Source organism: Zophobas morio, unplaced genomic scaffold (assembly GCF_036711695.1).
Source record: "Zophobas morio isolate AGI-343-1 ecotype UQ-CSIRO unplaced genomic scaffold, CSIRO_AGI_Zmor_V1 ptg000023l, whole genome shotgun sequence".
Classification (NCBI taxonomy): Eukaryota; Metazoa; Arthropoda; class Insecta; order Coleoptera; family Tenebrionidae; genus Zophobas; species Zophobas morio.
The window spans coordinates 8,560,303-8,586,792 of NW_026972128.1; the positions used below are offsets into that span (position 1 = coordinate 8,560,303).

Below are 26,490 nucleotides of genomic sequence, written 5' to 3' on the forward strand. Positions count from 1 at the left end.
TTTGTTATTTGTGGAAAATGCAAATACTTATTTAAATGCATTAGGTGAGACATATAATTATAATTAAGTACATCTTCAAGTTAGATTTAGAGGTGTAATTAAAATTTGCACATACTACCTGTAACATTATTTTTGTAAGATAAGATCAGCTGATGGTCACGTTTTCTAAATTGTGCCGACTGTATTAACTCATATTTACACACACTACTAAAACCATACAGCTTAAAGACTATCAACATTTTGGAAAAGCTTCAGGTTTACTTGTAGACATCTTGTAGACATCTCAATTTTCTTGATTTTGATATATGTAGTGTACATACTTAATTTTATTTAGAATCTAAAAGATTGCAAAATAGTCCAGGATGTAGTAGTGCTTTGCGAACAATATTAAGTATATCAAGGTTTGGCCAAAAACGTTTACGCAGGCTTCTGTTGTGGCCTTAAGACTAACCAATATCCATACCTCATATCTTTCTGATGATGATGTCCTACACAGATACTTAGATGATATGAGAAAAAAATCAGGTTAATTTTTTCATAACTGACGTTTAATTTTGATGTTGTTAGTTCCCCCTACAGCACAGATAATAAAAAAATAGGTCGAAAGTTGTTTCGACAGAATTTCCCTTGTTCCTGAAATACAATGATATTTTTTTTTGAGTCACCCTGTATACGCAAATCCAAAAAATATTAATGGAATCACAAGTATAGACTCATCCTATTTTGTACATTTTAGATAGGATTTATTCAGCAAAATTTTGGGGTGACGTCATCAATTTTTTGGAGGGGATAAGCAAATATATTTTGACTAAAAATTTATTATGGTCTTTGGAACCTTAAAACATCTGCAAGATTTCGAAGCATTCGATTTAGCAGATTCAAAATTAAATTATAAAATGTTGTTTTATAATTTTGATTTTTTTTCCAAAAATCTGGACCTTTCGGGTAAAAACTCTATTCGAAGTCATAAACTACATGTTTAGGACATGTTATTTTATACAATTTAAAACCCATTTCCTATGTACAAATCTGAAGTAACGTCATCGCATCAGTGGTGGGGATGACTAGACAAATTTTGGTTAGCGTTTTACCATCTACATGATATTCCTAATATAAATACAAAATTTCACAACAATCGGTCCAGTACTTTCGGAGATTATCTGTCTAGGCAGACAGACGGACAGACATACAGACAGACGGAAACGTGAGACCTATTTCTTCGTCGTGTAGGGATCATGAAAGGTCGAGAAAACCTAAAATTAGCGTCGGCTGACGAACTTGATTACAATACTTCCTTTGCTTACGCTCAAGAAGTAAAAGTTTAGTTTTTAGTTACCGAGCATAAACTAAGGAAATATTGTAACAGGGTCCAGTAAACGAATGACTATTTTCATGTTCTCTCGACGTCTCATGAGTGACCTCTAGCTCTAGAGTACGAAAAATTTATTTCCCGTTTCAGTCTGTCTGACTGTATGTCGTCTGTCTGCGTCGATTTTTTTAACCAGATAATCTTCAAAACTACAGAACTTCTTGTTGTCAAATTTTATATTTATGTTAGGAATATCGTGTAGATGGTGAACAGCTAACTAAAATTTGTATCATTATCTTCACAAACACCTAACATGACCTCAAATTTGTGTATCGCAACTGTTATAAAAATTTAAGTAAATAAATAACATACTCCTGTACTTCTAATTTATGAATTCGCCTTCAGTTTTTCCCTTGGGCATCCAGATTTTCGCAAAAACATCTAAATGGAATGACAAACTTTTATATTACGTTAAGCAGAAAGATTGCAATAACTGGGTAGCGTATAAAGTAGTGCGTCCTGCTCGCATTCTGTATGAAATAGTTAAACTTAGCCCCGCCCACCCACCCTTTCTCTCATTTTTGTCTTCAGAAATAAGAAATATAGCAAACAAATAGTATAACAAAAAAATTACGATTAACGTTCTATTAGTTCCCATGCTCACTTTACAAAAGAACATATAATTCACGACGCCCACCCACCCCACCTCCGTTTCAGTGATTCATTTTGTCTAGTCCGAATAAAAGCTGGATCTTAATCGAAGAGAGATAAAATCGTTCGAATGAGAACAACATGTGTGCAGGGATAGTATCTGCTAAAATAGATTGATTTTGGTGAATAACAAACCCTCTAAGAAAATAAAGGGTGGGTGGGCGGGGCTAAAACTTGCTAAGCTAGGAGTGGACAATATTAAGAGTAATCATTGGAATGAAGGGGTGGGTGGGTGGGGCTACTGTTTGCTCATAAAACTAATAGAAAAGAGCTAAATTTAACCCCGCCCACCTCCTTTCTCCAGTTCACTCAGTTATTTTATTTAGTGTAAAATGGAAATTGAAAATTAACAGTATTGTATTCCCAAAATTTGCTGGGTAAAATGGAGTGAGCTGTTCCTATTTTAATCAATAAAATAAACTGACTGATTCATTAATTTTTTTGAGTCACCCTGCATAAGCAATTCTAAAAAATATGAATGCAATTATAGTATTATCATATTTTCGAAAGGACTTATGTTAAGTTAAATTTGACTTTCAGCCATGTCACTTTGACAATAGGAAGTAAAGTGATATGGCAGTTCTACCAACTTCAAGCAAAATTTGTTGATACCAACTGAAACATAATTATTGTTTATAATTTTTTTTAGACTTTTTATAAGCAGTTTTAAAACCTATGCGTTACATATAACGATCAAAAAGTTTTTAGATTAGAGTTGGCCATGGGAATATTTGTCATGTCTTTGATTACAATACAAATGTTAAAAATCCAAATTATTGAAATACAAATAAGGTTATGCCTAACATTTACAGTCTAATCAAAGACATGATAAATATTTCCATGGATAGTTCTAATCTAAAAACTTTTTGATCACCCGTTATTAAAAAATTATAAATGTGGATACATAATAATTAACAATACATTGCACTAGAAGGGATTTATCCCAAAAAAATGGCAAACCATATTAACTATTATACTACTAACAATGATGTTATTTTATAAACTTGGATTTATTTTTGATATATTTAGGTGCAACAATAACATTGTTAAAATATACTTAAAATTCACTACCAGTTCGATAATTTCGGAAAAAATCGGACGACAGAAAACATTAAATTAGTAATTTGCGAAAATACAATATTGCAGTATTTTCTTAGCTCTCGAAGTAAAAATTAACATTATGGATCTTAAACTATACTTTAAACAGTGCATTTTTTATTTAATTCGTAGAGAAATCATCCTCTGTAATAATCAATTTAAAAAATGAAAATATTATCAACCCACAGACAATATTGCACTCTAAGGAATATCTTTTAATAACCATTGATCATGACGTCATCAAATTTTTGTAATAGATAACTGGATAGTTTTATTTGATATTTCTAATCAACAAATCAAGTTTAACATCTAACCAAGGTGTGAAAGGGGTTCATTACTTAGCTTCTGTAGACAGTTTGTAAAATTTTATTTTACACATAACTTACATGGGTAAGGTAAAAAATATGGACACAATACTAAAAAATAAATAGCACAAGATAAAATTGAGTGAGGGAAAGTATACATTTTTTGCTACAAACAGAAAACATTAATCATCGGAAAATAAAATAGTAGACAAGAATTCAAATTTTCCTGTGCGGCTCGAAGATTTTTCCAGTGGCTATCTTGACACCTACACGACGTTCTTAAACGATTTCATGTTTGCCTGTTTAACTCAATCTCTGCATAAACTGCGGGAAAATAATTTTGACATGTACGTGTGAAATCTCGTGTTTGCCTTGTAAATGTTAATTGACCAATTTGCACAATCTTGTTTAAAGAACCACGTTAAGTACACAACAAAGATGGTATGGTTTCAGGCGAATGGCAGTTCCATTTATGGTACATTTGCAATTTTAACTTGATCAGTAAATAAAACAGTGGAAGTAACGGTACAATTTCTTTTTCCTTTTTTTGGGCCACATCCAACTGTTCTAATTCCACTGCCTGTAATTGAAACAGTTAAACTTCTGGTGTAACTCGACGAAATTAAGCAATTTCCTCGTAGATAGCTAACCTTGCATCGAACAATATCAAATATAAGAATTTTCATTACTTTTTTGTATCAGGAAGGGTCGTTATAAGCTTCCTGTTCCCGTTTTACTTTACAATGGTTGAAGTAAATCACATTTTTGAGACGAGAACGAAAATAAATTCTAATTAAAAAGTATTCATAATACTCAGACCCTTTCAGGATAATGTAGCAGGGATCGTAAAAATGTTAAGATGCTCTCGCTTTCATCTAAATCCATATTAATGTCAGAAAATTGTGTAATTTTATGGTGTCTCCTGATACATATGGTTTACATAATGTTTATCCTGTTTAAAGATTTCACGAAAAAAATGCACGAAAGCATAATCAACCTGTTTTTGAAAGGCAACAGCGCTGTTTACAATTAAATTACCTTGCTGAAGTGATTGCGGTAAGGTGCATGAAACTTGTCTTCAGTAATTTTTTGTGTTTCAGGAAAGGTTGGAACACCACGTAGTAGCAACGAACACAAAAAGTGACTTGTGTAAGTAATGTGTGTAATTTCCAGAACATGAAACTTTTTTTTCTGCTTTGGATGCTTTCAGTGATGCAGATTTAATTGACCGTGAAGTCAATTGGAAACCAATATTCTTGTATTCGGAAGCAATATAGTTATGTAGTCGCATCGTTAAAGTTCTTATGCAAATCCCGTGTTTATAACATCAGCGGTTATAAATATTACGTAATAATGCAGTTTTAATTAAAAAACTTTCACTGATGCAGGAAATTGTTTGCCCTTTTTTTATAAAAATGTCACTGGGAATATCACTCGTATTTGAAAAGTGGAGTAACAATGAGGTTGAGGTCATCGTTTTTCGCACCAGTCAGATTCAAAGCATCAAACTCGAGCTTCCAATGAACAGCTAATTGTAGGTTGTACCAAACAATAGGCAGTGATATTTTTAGCATCTGTTTATGTAAATTTGTTGTTAAATAAACTGCTTAACTGTATCCACTCGTTTAATACTCCACAGATGACGTGACCCGGATGACGTTAAAAATTTTAGAATTTGAGATTGGGTGGGAAAAACCGTGGCAGCTAATTTGAAAATTTATGACGCGTTTGGGTAGTCTGCCAGTAATTATAAAATTTATCTAAATGGGGTGTAGTCAGAAATTGCTGTCATAATCTTAATATATTCGTAGAAATGTCGTAATTTCTACCTGTGTTGTGTAACACATAACCTAGTTTTTTTGTTTTTTTTTTTAATAAAATAGCCTATATAATTTTACATATTCTGATTGACCTCTTCTTACACTATATAACTCGAGTGCATTTCTTGAAATTTGTAGCAATGGAAGGATTCACAAAAAAAAAGGATAACAGGGTTATTTTTAAAATCTACGTTAAAATATTTTGTGGAAAGATAAACAAATGTATCAACACGCTTTGTTGTGGAGCTTAATAAGAGTAGGTAAAAATATATAGCATGCTTTATTAAAAAAAAAAAACAAGAAAATATGTGCTATATCTCAAAAATAAAGCACTCTGTATACTGAGATATCGAGGACCGCACGCTCACCCTGTAGTATTTTGAGGAAATTACAGTCATTTCAATACGTGCAATGCATAAAAAAAAAATAAATGACGAGAGTTTTTCATACTGGTTATCTAAAAAATCATCCTCAATGTTTTTCGTCAAAATCAAAAATCCTGTGATGTGTTACAGTGCCCATTTTTAGTGAAAATAACTTAGTGGAAACGAAGCCACAACTCTTGAACTCGATACTACTTCACGATAATCTTAAGATAATCTACGAGAATCGGGAAGAATCTGAGAGACTGCAAGAATATGAGAGAATTTGGGGGATTCTGAGAGAATCTAAATGAATTTGAAAGAATTTGAGAGAACCTGAAATATGTGAATGAATATCTGGAAGAATTTGAGATAATAGGAAATAATTTGAGAGAATCTGAAGAAATCTCACAGAATCAGAAAGAATTTTTAAGAATCTGAGAGAATCTGAAAAAAACGGAAAGTATCTGAACGAATCTGAAGGAATATGAGAAGATCTGGAAAGAATTTGAGATAGTAGGGAAGAATCTGAAAAAATCTGAAAGAATCTGAGATAATCTGGAAGAATATAAGAGAATATGAGAGAATTTGAGAGACTCTGAGAGAATTTGAAAGAATCTGAAGAAATCTTATAGAATTTGAAGCAATTTGAAAGAATCTGAAAGAATGTGAGAAAATCTGAGAGAATGTGAGAAAATCTGAGAGAATTTTATAGAATTTGAGAGAATCTGAAAAATCTGGGAGAATTGGAGAGAATATGAGAGAATCTGGTAGAATATGAGAGAATCTCAGGGAGTCATAGAAAATCTGAAGCAATCTGAATAAATATGACAAAATCTGAAGGAATTTGGAAGAATCTGAGAAGATATGTGAGAATCTAAGAGAATCTGAAAAGATAAGAAAATCTGAGAGAATTTAAGAGAATTTGACAGAATTTTAGAAAATCTAAGGGAATCAGAGAAAATCGGGGAAAATCTGAGAAAACCTGTGAGAATATGAAATGATCTGAAGGAATCTGAAGGAATATCCAAGCTTAAAAAACTCTGGAAGCATCTGAAGGAATATTAAAGAATCTGGGAGAATTTGAGGAATTGTGAGAAAATCTGAAGGAATCTGAGAGATTGTGAGAAAATCTGATAATTTAATAATAATTTTATTAGTGAATAACTGAGAGAATATGAGAAAATTTTAGGGATTCTGAGAGAATCAGAGAGAATCTGGAACAGTCTAAAGAAATCTCAGATATTCTGAAAGAGTGTGAGACAACGTTAAAGAATCTGAAGAAAGCTGAAGGAATATGAAAGAATTTCAAAAAACATAAGAGAATATGAAAATAATCTGAAACAATCTGAGAGAATCTGAAAGAATCTGAGGGAATATCAGAGAATTCGCGGGTTTCAGAGAGAATCGGGAGGAATCTAAACAAATCTGACAGAATCTGAAGAAATTTGGAAGAATCTGAGAGAATATCTGAGAATCTAAGAGAATCTTAGGGAATGTAAGACAATCTGAGAGAATTTAAGAGGATTTCGACAGAATTTTAGAAAATCTAAGGGAATCAGAGAAAATCGGGGAAAATCTGAGAGAACCTGTGAGAATATGAAATCATCTGAAGGAATATCCAAAATTAAAAAACTCTGGAAGCATCTGAAAGAATATGAAAGAATCTGAAAGAATCTGGGAGAATTTGAGGAATTGTGAGAAAATCTGAAGGAATCTGAGAGAATGTGAGAAAATCTGATAATTTAATAATAATTTTATTAGTGAATAACTGATAGAATTAGAGAGAATCTGGAACAGTCTAAAGAAATCTCAGATATTTTGAAAGAGTGTGAAACAACGTTAAAGAATCTGAAGAAAGCTGAAAGAATATGAAAGAATTTCAAAAAACGTAAGAGAATATGAAAATAATCTGAAACAGTCTGAGAGAATCTGAAATAATCTGAGGGACTATCAAAGAATTCGCGGGATTCAAAGAGAATCTGGAGGAATCTAAACAAATCTGACAGAATCTGAAGAAATTTGGAAGAATCTGAGAGAATATCTGAGAATCTAAGAGAATCTTAGGGAATGTAAGACAATCTGAGAGAATTTAAGAGAATTTGACAGGCTCTTAGAAAATCTAACAGAATCAGAGAAAATCTGAGAGAACCTGTGAAAATATGAAATGATCTGAAGGATTCTGAAGGAACATGCAAGCATATGAAAGAATCTGAAAAACTCTGAAGGAATCTGGAGAAATCTGACAGAATCTGAAGGAATTTGGAAGAATCTGAGAGAATGTGAGAAAATCTGAGAGCATTTAAGAGAAACTGAAAGGATCTGGGAAAATCTGAGACAATATGAGAGACTCTGAGAGAATACGAGAAAATTTGAGAGATTCTGAGAGAATCAGAGAGAATCTGAAACAGTCTGAAGAAATCTCAGAAATTTTGAGAGAGTGTGGGAGAACTTTAAAGAATCTGACGGAAGCTGTAGGAATATGAAAGAATTTCAAAAAACATAAGAGAATATGAAAATAATCTGAAACCATCTGAGAGGATCCGAGAGAATCTGAGGGAATATGAGAAAATTTGAGGAATTCAGAGAGAATCTGAAGGAATCTGGAAGAATTTGGAAGAATCTGAGAGAATTTAAGAGAATCTTAAAGAATGTAAGAACATCTGAGGGAATTTAAGAGAATTTGATAGAATATGGAATGATCTGTAGGAATCTGAAGGAACATGCAAGAATATGAAAGATTCTGAAAAACTCTGAAAGAATCTGAAAGAATACGAAATAAACTGAAAGCATCAGAAAAAATCTGAGAGAAATCGAGAGAATTTAGGAGATTCTTGGAGAATCTGAAGAAATCTGACAGATTCTAAAGGAATTTGAAAAAATCTGAGAGAATTGAGAGAATTTAACAGCATTTGAGAGAATCTGGGAGCATACGAAAGAATGTGAGGGGTTCTCAAAGAATCAGAGATAATCTGAAACAGTCTAATGAAATGTCAGAGATTCTCAGAGAGTGAGAGAACGTTAAAGAATCTGAAGGAAGCTGAAGGAATATGAAAAAATAATTTGAATTTATGATTTAAAATTTCAAAGTAATTTGAAAATTATCTGTCTAAAAATATTTAGATTAGACGAACATCAACTGAAAGTCTAAATTTGTGTGTGAGAATATTATCCTAATTTACGAATGTACATACATTGTACAATTTATGATGATTTTAATCTAATGTAATTAGTGACTGATGAAAAAATGCGTTCCACTCGATTTTGATTTATGAAATTACAGGATTAAATGCTACAACGAAACTAAATAATACAGCGTTATGATTTTAGTTCATTCTTTCTAAATGGGAAATACAGTGCAACTATTAGTATGGTAAAATCATCATATTGTTAATCGCTGTGGAAAAATTTCCACTCCCATGAAAAGTGAGAATGATATCAGGTGACACGATTGATGTGAGAAATAAATATTGAACTTTTCTGGGTAAAATTTAATTTGCAAGCAATAAAATCGTAAGTAGCAAGATAAAGAACTACAGTTGTTTAAGTTTCATACCAAATTTTGGCGGAGTCAAGATAGAACAAAATATAAAGTGACGATTTAATCTTGACGTACTATACAAATTAAACTTTAATTGGATTTTTTTTTTGTAATTTCCAGAACGGCAAGGCGATAAATTCTAAACCAGTAGCTGAAGATTTTTATCAAGTTACCGTTCTTAATGTCTATTAAATAAATTTTGTTTATAAAACAATAACATAATCGTTTGTCCATTCCTCCACAGTGGAATTAACTACTTTATACAATTTCATCTCTCAAAACCGTCTAATGACCGCTCCTAAAATAGAACAACTTTGGGTCCATAAACCCATTAGATCGTCCTAATATGTTAATACACCCAACGAAAACATTCTACTCCACCTTCTAAACGCCCTTCCATTTTCCATAATTTTCGAATAACACTCGGAAGTATTCTAAAATACCGTTTAAAAAACACACACGTCTAATTTACATTTCGCGATAAAATCAGCGGTTTCGTTTTCGCCACCCGGAAGAAGTAAAAGTTGTGATAAGGGGTCAATACCACCAAAGTTCATAGCACCCCTCAGTGTCGCTGGAAATCAATAGAACCAATTAGAGCTTACAATAACAATCTCAATACGATTTTCCAAACGGAATCCAATCAGAAACAAGTCTTGAAGCGGCGTAAAGGTGTGTCCAGTTACAGCTATCCAAATTCCGAAACGGTACCTCGGGTTTTCATTTAGTTTTGGTGCGCAGTCGGTGATTATGTACCGTTACGCTATGGCTTAATTTTTACGTAATTATTTGAATTAATTTCTCGTTCCCAGTATTTGCTGTGGGCACGATGGAAACAAGTGTAGATGGATAATTAGGCAAATTTTTGGCTGGTAATTACCGAGGATTAGGCGATTTTGGATGTTCATTAAAGCGCCTCGGCTGTAAAGGAATTAAACTGAAAGACAAGATTTATTTCGGCAAATTTGTGCGTTTTGGAATTTTTACCACACCTAAACACTGTCTATAACTGTGAGAATATGAGAAATTTCAGAAAAATTTTAGTATTATTATTAAATCAGTTAATAGTTTAGGCTGCAGGAAAATATTTCCTTCGTGGTAACACATTTGCTCAAATATTTTATTTTTGTTAATATAGTGAAAGTAATTTAAATATGCACTACAGCAGCCATTCTTATAGGTGACGTTATAATAGGGTAATATTATAAAATATTATAACATTTTTTGAGTGCTTGAAATGATTTTAGTTAAAAATCTGTGTTAAATTAAATTTTGAAATTTTTTGTGTATGACAAATTCGACAAATGTTTGATAATATATATATTGTTTTTCTGTCGAATAGCACTTTTTCAAAATTTGTCATTTCATTTTTCGACTACCTTCGAAAGTTAGCTACAATTTATTTTCGGGCTCATTTCGTTGAAAAATTCTACCATTTTCCAGATTCGCCAATTAAAATGTGGGAAATTTTCTGATTTTTTGAAAATTTGACGTTCAAACCAAATGTTTCGAAAATTTTTCTCCGGAACCATAAACAGGCTATATTTTTCAAATCAGCACGTCGAGATGACATATCCTAGAATTTTTTGTGGATCTTTGGGACATTTTTCCAAAAGCTCAATTTTTCAACCCCTTATGAAATTTTTGATCATTTTTGGACCACCTTCGAAAATTAGCTAAATCCTAAAGACATTTTTTTGTAGAACTCAAACGCTATCAAAGTTATTTCAGGCTTCATTTCTTCGAAAATTCCTGCAATTTTTGCAGAATCGCCAACTGAAATATGGCAATTTTTAGGGTTATTAAAAATTTGGTTTTCAAACCGAATATTTCAAAAATTTTGGTCTGGAACAATAAAACTTTTTATTTTTCGAATTGGCACACAAATATATACATCTCAGCTTCTTTTTGAATTTTTTGGCAACTTTCCCAAAAGCTCCATTTTTCAATACTGCACAATTACTGAAATTTTTGATAATTTTGTAAACATTTAAATTAGTTAAAAACATTTTCTTATAGATCTAGATCCCGGAAGTTATTTTCGGCTCCATTTCTTCGAAATCACTAGTACTTTTCTAGAATCGCAAAGGAAATATTGCAATTTGTATGATTTTTAAAAAATATATTTTCAAACGCAATATTACATTTAAATTTTCGATTTTTTTCATGATAACGTCTATAAAGAAAAAAATAAATGCACTGATATACCACAATAATGGACTTACCCTGTTTTGCACATTTTAGATGTGACGTATCTGGCAAACTATACGATTTTGATTTTTTTTTCAAAAACCTGGTTATTTAGGGTAAAAACTGAATTTTGTTAAATTTAAACAACATTTATTCGATCAAATTGTAAGATGGCGTCACTAATTTTGCGGGGGATGGGGCATAAGGAACAAATTGTCTTTACTATGCCTCCAGTAACATTAAAACGTTTGCAAGATTTCAAAGCATTCGGTTTTGTAATTTAAAAGTTTGATTGAAAAATATTGTTATATAATTTTGATTTTTTATCAAAATTCTAGATATCTAGGGTAAACTTAACACGGATTCATAAACCACAAGTGCAAGAAGATGTAATTTTATCAAATTTAAAATAATATTTATTCGGTAAAATTTTGTTATGACGCCATTAATTTTTCGGAAGGGGATAAACGGATAAATTTTGATTAACGATTTCCATGCTTCCGATAACATTGAAACGTTTGCAAGATTTCAAAACATTCGGTTTTGCAGTTCCAATGTTAAATTGTAATGCCAAAAATTTTCATTCATAATTTTTTAATTGTTTTTTTTTTTTTTTAATTTTGGTTCTCTTAATGTTTGTGTATATATTTTTTTTCTAATGCATGTATATTCTTCTGCTCTTTTGACCATTCAGACCTTATCCCTAAGGATTCCAATACAAATTTTGCCAAATTAGTCGAAAACGATCAACACCTACTTAGATTTTCTATATTTTTTAAATTCTTTAGAAATTTTTAAGTCTTGGTAGCGTTGATAACGGTTGTAACACGTCATTAAATGATTAGTTAATACAATTTTCCGACCTAGTCCCAATTTTTATTAATCTACCTTGTACACTAGAGAAGGCTATTTTTGTATCCATTACAATTTTATTGTCTTGCGAAATTAATCACTGTGTAAGCAGACCCTTAATGAAACTGCACCAGTAACAGGTAGAACTTCCTGCCAGGGATGCATTTTTTAAATTTTACTGTGCCGCCAAACATTTAAAACTCGTATTTCACTACAAAAATAGCTTGTTTTATTTATATTATATTTTTTAATACGTTTATATTATATGTTTTATTATTTCGTAAATTATTTTGTCACCCCTATTTTATGTCTTAAAAGACACAAAATTTATATTTTAAAAAATAAAATTGCTACTATAGTTTTTAAATTATTTTATCTATAAGAAAAGTCCGAACTTTTTTTCATTGCAAGCAAGTTTTTATTGTCAAAAAATGCTGTTTTATAGTTCTTGTTAAAATAGGAGACTTCATGGCCGTTCATCGTAATGTTCACTATGAAGAAGCCAGTGGTGCACAGTAGAGCATTTGTTTTGAAATCATAAATGCTTAATTAAGATTTTTCTCATACCCACCTGTTTATAAAGTTTAGCTATTACGTAAAATCTGTCATGGATTAGTCTTGCCACCGTAAACATTGTCAAGGTTATGGGAACTGAATAGCCATACATTAATTAGTTGAAAGATATATCATTTTTTAATCATTGCTGCAGAAATAAATTTTATCCTAATTGTTATTTGCGCAAAATTTGAACAAAATGTCAAAGTTAGTGAGTAACCATTGGAACACAAACCGAGTAATTTGTTTATCTTATAAGGTTATAATTTCATTAAAACGCTGTTACACTGTATAACAATTACTGCTGTAAACCGCAATTTAAAAAAAGTTGTAGAAGTACTTTATGTCGCCTATAATGATGTGTATACTGACATTACCGTGTGCAAATCAGTGTACTCCTAACGATTTAATTAAACGCACTTTTTGTGCAGCAGTGTCTGAAAGTGTATAATTATTAATTACACTGTAACACTTGTCGCATAGTCTCGGAGATAATATTTTCCAGAAATAGTAAAAAAGTGTGGGAAACTTACCTCTGATAGTGCTGGGCATCGTAGCATATCCTTCACCAAATGTCTTTGATGCACTTCAACTTAACAAGACAAAATTACACGACTTATCTACCGTAAATCATTAGTGCACAAACGGAAACGCGGAAATGAACAAATTAAACTAAAATACTGGTTAAGATGCAGGTACTCGAATTCCTCGGAATTTTCGTCTGCCGCGATCCTACCCTATGGATTTTTTTTTCTTGACAGTTCCAAAAGTTTCCCAAATCATGGTGAAGTCCTTGCTCAAAACCACTCCGAAGAGTCCATCTGCAAGAAAACGCACAATATTAATATCAGTTGTACGGAAAGTGCATTGACTCTTATTACTTAGATGACATCTGCATTTGCACGGATTGAATTAGTCATTCGTGTTTATTACAACAAGAAATTTAAGACTCATGCTATTAATATATCGTTATTTCATTGTTGGGTCAATACTACGGATTGTGGTTTAATGTGGTTATTTAATCAAATATTCGGCTGTCTAGGCTAAGAATTATTCTCCCACGCTATACGAGGCAGTATTAAATAACGATTGATGATGTGTTGTACGCTAGAGAAGACATTGAACTTAGATTTGCGTGTAGGTTGGCAACACTGGAGCTTACGCACTTTTAGCTTAATTAATCTTGTAGTGTGGTAATTTTTTGTGCGGAAAAATTGCTTCCGGCATTGGGAAGTGCTTTGAGACGCATCGGCTCGAGGGGTGATTTACCCAAGACTTATTAGTGTTACATCTCCAGTAATGCATAGTTTTACATTAATTTTCTTGGCTCGTGCACTAACAAAGTCTGATACATATGTATTTATTTTTATTAATGTATTAATTATCCTGATATACTACAAATTCGCAATTAACGCGTTCCTGAACGGATATATGGACTGTCAAATCGCCGAAACAACTTGATGACTTCTTTGGAACGACAATAACTACTGGTTGAAGTCGTTCCGACAAAGATAATGTGCTGAGTCATGAATATTTGTTGCTTGCCAGCATATTATTTATGATTTAAGAATACCAACGGTTCTAACAGAATTCATTCGGTGTAAACCTTAGAATTATGTCTACAAGTCACTTAAATGGATCACATACAGGTATTTCAACTGTCGGCCGCACCTAGTGTGTTGTCATCGTATATATCCTCCTATTATACACTACACAGGCAGTCAAACTTCATTTAAATTTCAGTTAGAACCAACGCAAAAAAACTGCTCCTGGTATTACTCGGAGATCTTGGTAACATATTAAGAAAAACTCTACACTCTTAATTAAAATTCAGTCGTATTTACGTGTTGTGCTCCATCATCTCCAGAATTTAATTAATTTTTTAAAGTAGTTTGAAGACTTTTTTAATTATCTTCTTAGTATTATAATTAAATGTGAACAGAAATAAAGCAGAAAAAATAATGTGTAAGAAAAGTGTGATAATCGCAATGAATTAACACAAAATTAAATTAAAATAAATTAAAACGGTGAAAGATTATTAATTATTAGGTGCCAAAGTTAGCTGCATTTGATTGTGCTTGATCACTGTAGCCCAATCAGTACCGCAGACAACTCAAGCCTACTTTTTTTTAAGAAATAAAAATAAGTATTAGTATATGCAAATTTAATGAGTGTTAAACACTTTTCTCCCCAGTTATAGGCAACCAAGAATTCAGGAAGTTTGAAAAATACAGTGCACAAACGTCTCGCGAACTGTTAACTGCGTTGTTAAATAAAGATATCTAGCAATTTATTTTTTAAAGTTTAATTTATCGTCGCGTCTCCGTTATTGACCGTTATTATTACATGACAGGGAACCCAAATTGGTATCATAATTTCATTCATGAATGCGTAACGTAGCAGAGTTATTGGTATTTTGTATTTAACTTTTTTTCAAATAACTGTGAACTTTTTGCTCTCTTTTCGACCCCCCACACTCACCGCGCTTTAAGGTTCCCCTAAAAAAGCAATTTATCGATTACACTGGTCAACAGCTAAGTTCTAACTTTTATTATAGCAGTCAATTATTATTTAATTAGCAATTTTAAATGATATTATAAAGGGCTAAACCAAAACTTAGCTCTTATTTAAAAGTAATCTTAAAATATTATCCTTGAAAAATACAAAAATCGTACTATTAAGTAATAGGAAACTTTATATAAGGTGTATTTTTTTGTAATCAAATTGCTACAAACTTCTTGGGAAACAATAAGAAAACTACTTTTAGTAAGTAGAAGACATGTTCTCATCATATAAAAAATTTAAAATTAACATATTCTTAAAAGTGCATTTTATACACTCGCACCTTGATTTTTTCCCCAAAAATTGTGACGACGTGAGTGACCATCATAGAGAACACATTCATCTGGGCATTTTGTCGATAGAAAAACGTTACCAAGATCAATGGAACACCTAAATGCTCGCAGAATACTGCGGGACCATCAAGCGAGAGATCTCCAATAAAATCTATAGGAGGCAACCGAAAAAACGTCGGTCTTCGCTGTTTCTTTTGTTTTTTTCGTTTTTTAAACTACATTCGTTGTTTTTTTCTTATTTATGGTTGTTTTTTTGTTAAAACTACACTTTTTGCCGTTAAAGATACAAAAATTAAATTATTTTACCTGATTTTGTGTTTCTAACATCAAATATGCATATTTTTTTTAATTGAGCTAAGTTATAAGATTTATGCTCTCTGTTACAAACACAGAGACAAATTAAACGAAAACATTACAATTATGTCAAAGTTAGAGAGAAAAAATTAAATTTTGTTGACCAGTGTTATCACTATAATTCATAACAAGAAATCCAATGAGTTAATTATTAATAAACCTACGAATCGGTAATGTTGTAACTAAGGTCAAACACCCAGTTTCTCCCAAAGCGATGCATTATTACATCGCACTAAAAGCCAGTGCATACAACAAAAAACGCATTAAGCTGCTAAAATTCGGATTTTGTCAATGTTCCACAAGAAATTTAATTAATTGTCGCAAAGGTTATTACTTTTTGTGTCAACATTTATTACTGTATTGTACTTGGGACTTTCCTTTTTTAGCATTTGCAACTCCACAAGAAAATGTGCAAGCTGTTTGAAATACGGAAAAATAACGAAGTCGTTCAGTAATCAATCCATCGATTTGTAAATAATACATTAAACAAGCACAATTTGAGTAGGTTGATGGATTCTCCTCAATGTCAATGACACCGAACTCTTAGACAATAAAAAGACGGTTTCCTAGTGCCGTTCCTAGACTATCGCTTTTTCAGATGATTATTAGGTTTCTCCTATTATAATAAGTTTGCATTAGTTGAAACATGTAATTTGTTATTATCGAAAATGCTTTTAAAACGACTAATCAAGGATCCTGCAGGAAATTCATCTTGCAGAAATCCGCTAGATAATATTTCGAAATCATTTTTATGCAAGCATTATTTATGTTAATATGTAGCTTTTTTAAGAGGATGACTGTATTCATCTAAAATTTTAATTGAAAGTAAATTTGCCAATGAAAATTCTGTTTTCCAGTGCCAATTCAACAAATTTGACAAAAATAGGTGTCCGTTTTTCGGTTCAATTTCTCAAAAATTATTACTTTAAATGCAAATTTTACAATTTATCTGATCTTTTACGCAAGGATTTCTTAGAAACTTTGAGAAGACGTTAAGATTAATTTAGGAATCACAGAACATTAACTAAAATTTATTGATTTATTCTTTCCTGAAAGATGATATCGTCGTTCTAAATTTGCTTAAAAAAATTCGTACTGAAAAATGCAGGGGGATGCGGTGTTGCTTATATTTCAGTGTTTTTATTTTTCAGAACTGCTTGCACAGGCTTTCGCAAAAATTTACTGTATGGAGGGATTTATCTTATCAATTGAATAACAATTTATCCAGCACTGAATGCGTAACTAAGTATATTAAAATTCATATTTATGTACACTCATTACATGTAAAGGCCACGCTTCAAAGACGATGGAAGAACTGTGCAAATAATATGATAGATTTCTATTTCCGGGATGTAAGCTAGGGAAATATTATAACAGAGTCTATGTGACTAATGGCTAATTTAATGTTTTCTAGACGTTTTGCAGCCCATAAACTATGGAAAAGTAGGTTTCCCATTTCAATTTATCTGTCATGCTTCTATTAGCGACTTAAATAAGTGATCTGCCAACTATTAAACAGATTATTAAGAAATTCTAGGTATATTTTGGAATTATTGTGTGGATAGTCAAGCGCTAATCAAAATTTCTTTATTAATCTCTGCAAAAAAGGCATGATGTCATTGTCATTCCAAAGTTCGGTAAGCTAAAAACAGTGGTGAAAACTGCGTCATGAAACTTTCATAAATGATAAGAGATATTGATTTTTAAAAACACGTGATGAAAAATTTCACCAAAGTGATAAAAAAAGACGACGATACGCTGTTTAAAAAAAAACTCTGTTGTGTTATTTAGAGAAACATGTGGACAGGTTATAGTTAAAATTTACAAAAGTAGGTCTGTTAATAAATGAAATATTGCATTCTGAAATTATTGAAAATCCCATGAGTCATGGCAAGCTCCGATACTTGATCATCCAACACAACTTTTATTTATTTTATTGTACTTCGGCGGCCAAGGATCTTTTGTCTAATCAACTTTAGTCTATTTTTAAATTGTTGCTGATGAACTCTAAATTCTTACTAAAACAAAGAGCGTTTTTTTTATGAATTAGATACACGGTTTTCATAAATATTTTATATCTAGTAGGTCATGGATTTTTTAAATCAATTGGAACTTCCTGTACATCACTTAACCTAAAATTCTAATACGTCAAATACCACAATCATAGAACGTTTCAAATTAAACTTGACAATCTGTCAGTAGTACCACCTTACAAACAAAATGTTTGGCCCACTAGATATCAAGCATTTTTTTTTTTTGTTTTGTTTGAAAAAGAACCAGATTGTAATATATTACTGACTATAAAAGGAATTAGTAGTGTGAAAAATTGTCTAACTACAGATGTTTTAGATTACAATACGTTAAATGAATTACTAATGAAGACAGATGGTTGGCAGTTATTTAATAATGATATATTGAGAACAAAGTAAGATATTTGTTTTTGCTTTAAAATTGCTTAGATACTTTTTATAGCTTTAAAAACATCTAAGTAAGACATGATGGTACTACACTCTTCGATGAGAACCCTGAACCATTTAAAACATTTAATCCCATTCTTTTTTCGTGACCCTGTAGTCATAATAGCAAAAGTAGTCAAGGACCCCGTAAAATATGGAACTCATTTGTTAAAACTACATAAACCCGCGGGCAATTTTGAAACATATTTGGAATTTTGTAGTCGATGTGAAGTCATCGACATATTTTATTGCGGCAGTCTTTATTTTACTGCGTATTTTACAAACAATATAAAGTATTCATCAGTGGTATATAATTTTAGGAAGTTAGATGAACTGTAAAGATACACTACCTAAGTTATTTGAAAGGTACGTGAAACTTCCCTCGCCTCGGAAACACCACCAGCACATATATAATATATATAAGATATTCTTAGAAGTAGCATACACAATTTTGGTTTTTAAACATCCTGTAAACAATCAACTAATTTCTAAAAAAGGATTTTTAAACAATATAACTGGGAACGAAACCACAAATGGTATTCGTTTTTAGAGGAAGAAACACACATTTTAGTTAGTATGTTTTATTTCTTAAGACAATTTATTTTGTTCCGAAAATTCTAAATCATGACAAAACCGGCACTTACGAATGCACATTTTAAATAAAGTTTAATAAATAACTCTCTGATATGGCGACATCTACTCTTTCAAATATATTCATATTCATGTTGAATCAACAAAATGGCGGTCGCTTCTCTGATTGATTTATTTCATTGTAACTAAATGATAATTGATTCATAGGGAATTTGTTGGATCATTGTTTTTATAAATGCATCGCCCATTTTCTTGTGAATCAAGTTGATGACTATAAAAATAGTCGTGAAGTTAACCACTAATATACAGGGTGAGTTAGCTAAAAAGGGACAAGTCGAATAATTTTTTTATTTATGAACCTATGGTAATTTCATACTTCATTAACATGAAATAATTAATAGAAAGCAAAATAATAATTTAAAAAATCGTCACATTTTTTTTTAATTTATCTGAATTTGTATTTCACTATAAAATTGAGAAAAAAATACTCTTCAAAGTTCAATGTTTAATATTGTTGATATCATTTTTTTTATTTTTGTATAATAATATTTTCTTAAAACACATTCTGCGGTTTGTTTTCTTACGTAAATAATGCTTTTCTGAACAATTTACAAAATTTTACGTCAAGTTGCACTAGCAAACGTTAGTCGAAGATATTTTTTTTTTTTTTAAGAAAAATTGCAATAATTTGCGAATATAAAATAGTGGAGCTAATAAAGCAATTTTTTTTATTTTTTTTCCGCAAAATCTGATAAACAAAAAAGTTAAATGGTATTTCTGCAATATACTCTTTTTCATTATTTTTTTAAAGCAGGAATATACTCCATTTGCAAATTTAATATCATTATACTTTTAACTAATAAATGAAAAAGTTATTTAACTGACTCACCCTGTACATATACTTATTTCAGTAGGACAATGTGACACGCTTTTCAGTAAAGGTTTCTTCAATAATAATTCTCTGAAATGACATTACAATTTTTGTCGAAGGAATGACTAAATAAAGTTTGGTTAATGTTTTATTATTTGTCAGTGTTTTAATATTCTACCAACAATTTTTGAACTGGACGATTATTTTACTCAAGTGGAGCCAAATTTCGAACGTTTTGGAGATTATCTAAACAGTAAATTTTTGGCACCCAGATGACATAAGTCACAAACAGACAGAAATGGTAAACCTAACTTTCCGTATTCTACGAATTGTGAAATTCCACAAATATCTGGAATTTGACATTTGTCAAAATGACCACATTATGGTACTTCCCCCAGATGTTTCGAGGCATCGACTAGTTTTAGCATGAACATATTTTAAGGAAAAATTGAATATTTTTTGAAAACGAAAATAATAAGAAATAATTTAAAAGGTACTGTTAATTTTGAAAAAAAAATGTTATCAAAATGAAGCAAACCGAAAAACTGAGTTACATTTTTACATGTTCGGAAGATAAGTTATTTAGTACATTTTGATTTTGTTTTATACTTTGTTATACTTATCTAATTGATTATGATCATTAAAATATGTAGTAAAAAGACTCATTATACAAAACACCGATGACATCATAACTTTGACAGCGTCAGCGACAAATGCATTTTCCAAAATATAACCCCAATGTGCAAAATTTTTATTCTTGCTTTATTTTTAGATTTTTTTTAAATTTAATTCCTTCACGATAATTTCTACTCTATTTTTCGCATTTTGTTTTGTTATTGGTGCAGTTCCAAATGCATCTCCGAATAAAAAGCAAAAACAAAAAAAAAAACAAATACATGTATCCCGTTTATAAAGTCCTTTCTTATGTTTACTAGTCCTCACAGTGCAGAAAAAGCCATCCGCTACCTTGAAGAATCACTGTTATCCTTGGCAATGTTTATAGTCCTGCATGAACACCCTTCTCACTCACGTGTCCTGCAGCCACCGGCACTGATTCAAAGAGCGCGCACTGCTACTCGTATGTCGGGGGTCGTCGCGATTCCTCCCCCATAGAGCCGGGGGTGGCAGCTTTCACACACACACTTCGTTTGGGAGCGGGTTGTAAACGCACCTGTTGTTGCGCGGTGCGCCAGTAACTGAACGGCTACGGGCCAGGTGAGGAGGCACCAGAGGTCACTGACACACCGCCGACTAACGGAACGCCGGTTAGCGGTACAAGAGCAGTTAGCTTACAGGACTGTGTGTATGGACAACGTCACTGGGTCTCACAGCGAAGAAGAGCCGACCTTCTGCTCCTCCTGCTGATGCTGCTGCAACGGTTCTTGCACGTGGCGGACGCCGAGCCGGCAGGCGCGCCTCCTGCGGCCGCAGGCGACGCCGCGGCGCTGCAGGAGATGGATGGAAGCCTGCCAGGAGGAGTCGTGTGCGAGGGAAGGCTGGCATTTGGGGGCTGCGGCGAGATGCTGGCGGAGGATTTCAGGCTGAAAAAGACATTTAATTCGTACTTTGTTTCACAGATGTAAATTGGTGTCGGGTACACGATCTTTGTTAGGTTATGGATTATATTTCTTATGTTAATTGATTGTTTATTATTTAGATTTTAACCCATTCTCCAAATAAGTACAACCGTTGAATTTTGTATGAAACATCATGTAAAAAATAAACAGAAGAATTTAAACACGAATGAATAAAATTATAAATTATAATAAGTTACTTCTTGAACTTACCTTAAAAATCATAATTGATCTAAGAAACTGGATTTGTTATATTGTGCTTCGGGAAGTATAATATGACCTTTAGGTACATTTTTTTGAACCACAGTTTAAATTTTCGTTGTACTTTGTAGATCTTCCACATCTACAGCAACATCAATAGTAGAAGTAGTAGAAGAAGTATACACATGTATAGATTAAAATATACAAAATGATTAGTGACTAGTCAGACCAAATCAAGATATAACACTAGAAAATATAAAATGCAGAACACTACAATAGATGTTGCGAATTATCGAATTCAAGGTTAACTGCTGTCCGGATTTTAGAGAACGAACCACTAAAACTGGAAATTACAAATCGAAATGACGATTTTTAAAAACTAAAAATGGAATCATAGTTAGTCATTTTTTATAAAGACTGTATTTCGTGTTTGTATAAGCAATTCTAAAAAATATTCATGTACTGGTACAAGTGTATACTCATAATTCATAATATTTTGGATATTTTAGACAGGATTTACCAAGTAAAATTTTTTTGAGGGGTATAAACAGATAAATTTTGATTAATAATTTACCATGCTTATGATAACCTTAAAACATTTGCAAGGCTTTTCAGGGCATTCAGTGTTGCAGTTCTAAATTAAATTGTAAAAAGTTATTATAAAATTTTTAAATTTGTTCAAAAATCTAGATGGTTAAGGCAAAAAATTGAGGCAATTTGTAAACCACAGATATAATAAGATAAAAAAAAATACATATACCGGGTGTCTGGAAAATGGCGGGTTTCAGGAGTCCCAAAAAAAAATCTTTATGATGTAGATTACAAAAAAAAACTAATTTTACAAAAGAAAAATTGGCAACACTGCACGCACCTAATCCGTGAATACCTCCGGTTTACTTTCTGATTTCTTAATAACGATGGTGACTGAAATCCACTTTTTATTTTTTTTTGGGAACAATAACCATAACAACCAGTAGTCATTAATCGTTGTGCATTATTATTAATAAAACAAGCTGCTATTTTTCATTAATAGATGAACCAAAAGTAAACATTTAATAAGATATTTATCAACACTATAAACAAAAAGAAAACCAACAAAAGAAAAATCCATTAAAGCATAACCAACTAAACACTAGAGAAAATGTTCAAAATTCCTGCCTTATACATATAAATAACCTCGTAATGTTTCCAAATTTTGATCATTTTTTGTAAAAGTTAGTCATCAGCGTTTGGTAAGATAAGAGTGATTTTGGCAAATGACATACCCTCTCAGAAAAGAGAAGGTGGGTGAGCCGGTCTAATGTCTGCTACTGATTTTAGCAAATGACGTATGCTCTAAAAAATTTGATTAAATTATTATAAGAAAAGACACTAGAGGCTCCAAAGCGCTTTCAAATTCTTCCAAAATAACTCAAAAACAGGTCAGGTCAGAATTTTCCAAAAATAGAACACCAAATTCCTCAAAAATTATTTTAAATAATTTACAAAAAAAAATCTCCATGGCCTCCCAAAATAATACACCATGGGTACCTAAAACTCTCCAGAATTAAAAAAAAAACACTGCAGCACACAAGACTTTCAAATTCGTAAAAAATAAAACACTAAAAGCTCAAAAGATTTTTACAAGTTCATCCAGCAACAAAACGGCAAATTTCTTTAAATTTATCCGACAATAAGAAATCCGAAAAACTCCAGGAGACCTAAAATTAACTCCAAACATTTTAAACGTAGGGTTTTGATTCTATGGGTTTTGAAAGCTTTGACAATTTTTGATACGTCAAACATTTTTAACTGCTTATTCGATTTTTGCTCATTTGTACCTTCGCTTTATAACTATCAGGCAAACATTGTTGTCAAATGGAATTTTATCAAATTATTAGAAAAACAACACAACCATATCTTTGTACATTCTAACTGAAATGGTAATTAAACATGGTCGTGAGCGAGAGAAATATTAACTAAAAGTTTTATTATTAGTTATTGTGATAATGAATATAGTGTTCAGTTGTTAAACGTAGCAAGAGAACCAATTTTAAAATCAATATAACTCCACCAAAATGTGAGAGGGATTTTTTTTACTATTTTTCCCAGACTCACCAGGTGATTGCTAAGAGCCTAACGGAGAGTTAATCCGCCATTTTCCAGACACCCGGTATATCTTAAGAAAAAATAAATTAATAAATAAAAAGAAAAAGAAAAAAAATTACAAAATCCATATTTTCCAACAAAAATTTACCATTTTGAACATATTCGAAGTTTCTTGTTGTGAAAGGAAGACTACGTATATTAAAAAAAAATAAAATATAAGCCCCACCCACCCGCCCTATCTCAATTGTGATGAATGTTTCACTGGTTGTTAGACTGAAGGGCGGAGCACAATTGCAAAATCCCTGTCAGTTTCTAAAATTTGAACAGGATTTAGGTACTAGGCAAAATTTTGAGATAGCATCATCGAATCGATTTCTCAACAAGCAGGCTAGTTTCAGATTATTATTATCTATCAATCAAAGTCGCCAACAAACTATAGACCACGAATACGGGGGACCTAATTTTTCACACTCTGGGAGTTATGAAACGTGGAGAAAATATGAAATTAGCAGATAGTCTGCTTTCGCTCGGGAAGTAAAAATTTCTGTAAAGCTATTTACGATGAACATTCCTTATCTTTAAAGCACAACAAATATCTATATTTCAGAAATAGTTTATATAATATTTATTGTTAATTTGTGATGGAGATCATAATTTTAGTATTCAGAAATTCGAACGCAGAAAATAATATTACCGAAACAAAAGCAAAGTCGGATGTCTGTAAAAATTATTTAGCAAAGACAGAACTTTCCTTGCGCTAGAAACATAGTCATACAAGCGCAGTTTGCTTGTCATTTTAAACAGGATTTACTTATTTTCAGGTGACTTGATCAACATTTTGGTGGGAATGGACAGACAAATTTTGATTAGTCAACGATCTATTAGGCTAATAATAACCTTAAACCATGGTTTGAATTCGCGCCAATTGATTCAATAGTTTCAAGGATAAACCGAAAAAAAATTGTTAAAAATATGATATTCCGACAAACTACAAGCATTGAATGAATGGCTACTTTCATGTTGTCTAGACGTTTCCCAAAGTTTGAAACAATAGGTCATCCGATTCCGTGTGTCTGTCGTCTGTGCCTATTTTTATTAGACGAATAATCTCCGAGGCTACCGTACCGATTGTTGCAAAATTTTATAAACAGATGTTCAAAAAATGGTGCATCAACTCAGCGGTACAGTATTAAGTTTACAAATCTAATTTCGAGAATAATCATTAAAAAAATACTTACATCAATTTGACAGCAAAATATTGATTAGAAAGATATATCAAAAAACGTACAAATTTAGCCACTTTTGTCAGATTCATTCAACGATTTTTAAGGTTCTTGTTATATAATATAATGAAGATACCTCCAAAATTATTTTGAATAATGAAAACCCATGGATTTCAAGTACCCAACACAAAATAGTGAATTAATATATAGTGAAATTTCGAAAAGAAAAATTAAATTTTGAAGGGTTGTACCTTCTATATTTGGACAAAAGATTTTATTTTTTCTCTTCTCCATAAAAGCTCCTGGACAGTGTGTTATGGATTTGATGCGCAATTTTTTGAACACCCTGTATATGTAAGAATATTGTATGGATGGTAAAACGCTAACCAAAATGTGTCTAATCATCGACGACGTCTGCTCAAAATTTCGCGTAACAAAGGTTATTTAAATTTTATATAATAATGTGCTTCTGTCCTTGGGGTTAATGAATCCACCTTGATTTTGTTTATTGTTATTAGAATTTCTATTGTTTAATTCCATTTCTTACGAACTCGGACAGCCTATTCCATAGAATTGGTGATATAGCATCAGCTTACTAAATACAAGGCCCTGGTTGGTATTTGTTTCCCAAAATTAAGAACGGCATCGCAAAATTTTGTTGCAAAAATTCATCCGAAACTATGCATTGAATGCTTCTTTTTTGTATCAAGGAATTCTCGTTTTTAGTTTAACTGCAAAGTGCTAAGAAATATTTTTTTAGATTCAAAAACTAAGTAAGTTGTCAAACAAGAGTCCGCTGTGTCCGTCTCTTGTTGATCTGAGTTTATGGTTTTCTAGAATAATGAACTTGTATCCATGTAAAATCGGGTTCTCGAACCTCATAATAGCAGAGATACCGTTAACAATCCACTGTTGTACTTGATATATATTTATAAATGTATTGTTATAAGTGGTACCTTATTTAGAATTACAAGGTGACTCAAAACAATTCATGAATGAGGCGGTGTATTTTATTGATCAAATCAAGAACGCTTCACCCTACTTTTCCGAAATTTTGAGAAAACAGTATTGTTTTTATTAGAGGTACACTACACCTATCCAAACTGATATACGTGCCTTTACCAATATTGATAATATGACGTCATTTGAAAATTTTGCTATGGAAAAACTCACTTGAAACCTGCGCATACCTTGCTTCTTTACATTTAGGAGTTATAGTAAAAAAAATGGCAAAATCAAATTTTATATTTTTTCTAAAAATATGTTGTACTATGCTTCATAACATTTATTTGTAAAAATTTTTAGATAAACTTTTTGGAGGGGATAAATACGTAAATTTCGACTAGTATTTTACCATGGTTACAATAACAAAGTGGTTGTAACATTCCAGAACAATTGGTTTTTATTTTTTAAGATAAATTTTTAAACTCTTGGAGCATTTTGAATTCTAAATATCTGCAGCAAAAAATTTAGATTAATTAATAAACCACAAGTACATATTTTATAAAATATAATTGTCAAAATTCTAGATGAC

The 26,490-nt window shown here is 31.6% G+C and overlaps 1 protein-coding gene across 2 annotated transcripts in view; it reads right to left on the reverse strand.

Annotated features, from left to right (window-relative positions):
* LOC135133929 (probable nuclear hormone receptor HR3) overlaps nt 1-21,484 on the reverse strand; it is a 152,011-nt gene extending 130,527 nt beyond the window's left edge. The window contains exons 1-2 of one of the 2 annotated variants that reach the window (XM_064062487.1): nt 20,837-21,484; nt 13,277-13,564 (exon numbers count right to left, since the gene is read on the reverse strand). In XM_064062487.1, the coding sequence (XP_063918557.1) occupies nt 13,277-13,295 (19 nt within the window). In that variant the 5' untranslated portion in view covers nt 13,296-13,564; nt 20,837-21,484. Of the gene's footprint in view, nt 1-13,276; nt 13,565-20,812 lie in introns of both variants that reach the window. The other variant, XM_064062488.1, reaches the window with a different exon arrangement.
* Between the last annotated feature and the right edge of the window lie 5,006 nt (nt 21,485-26,490).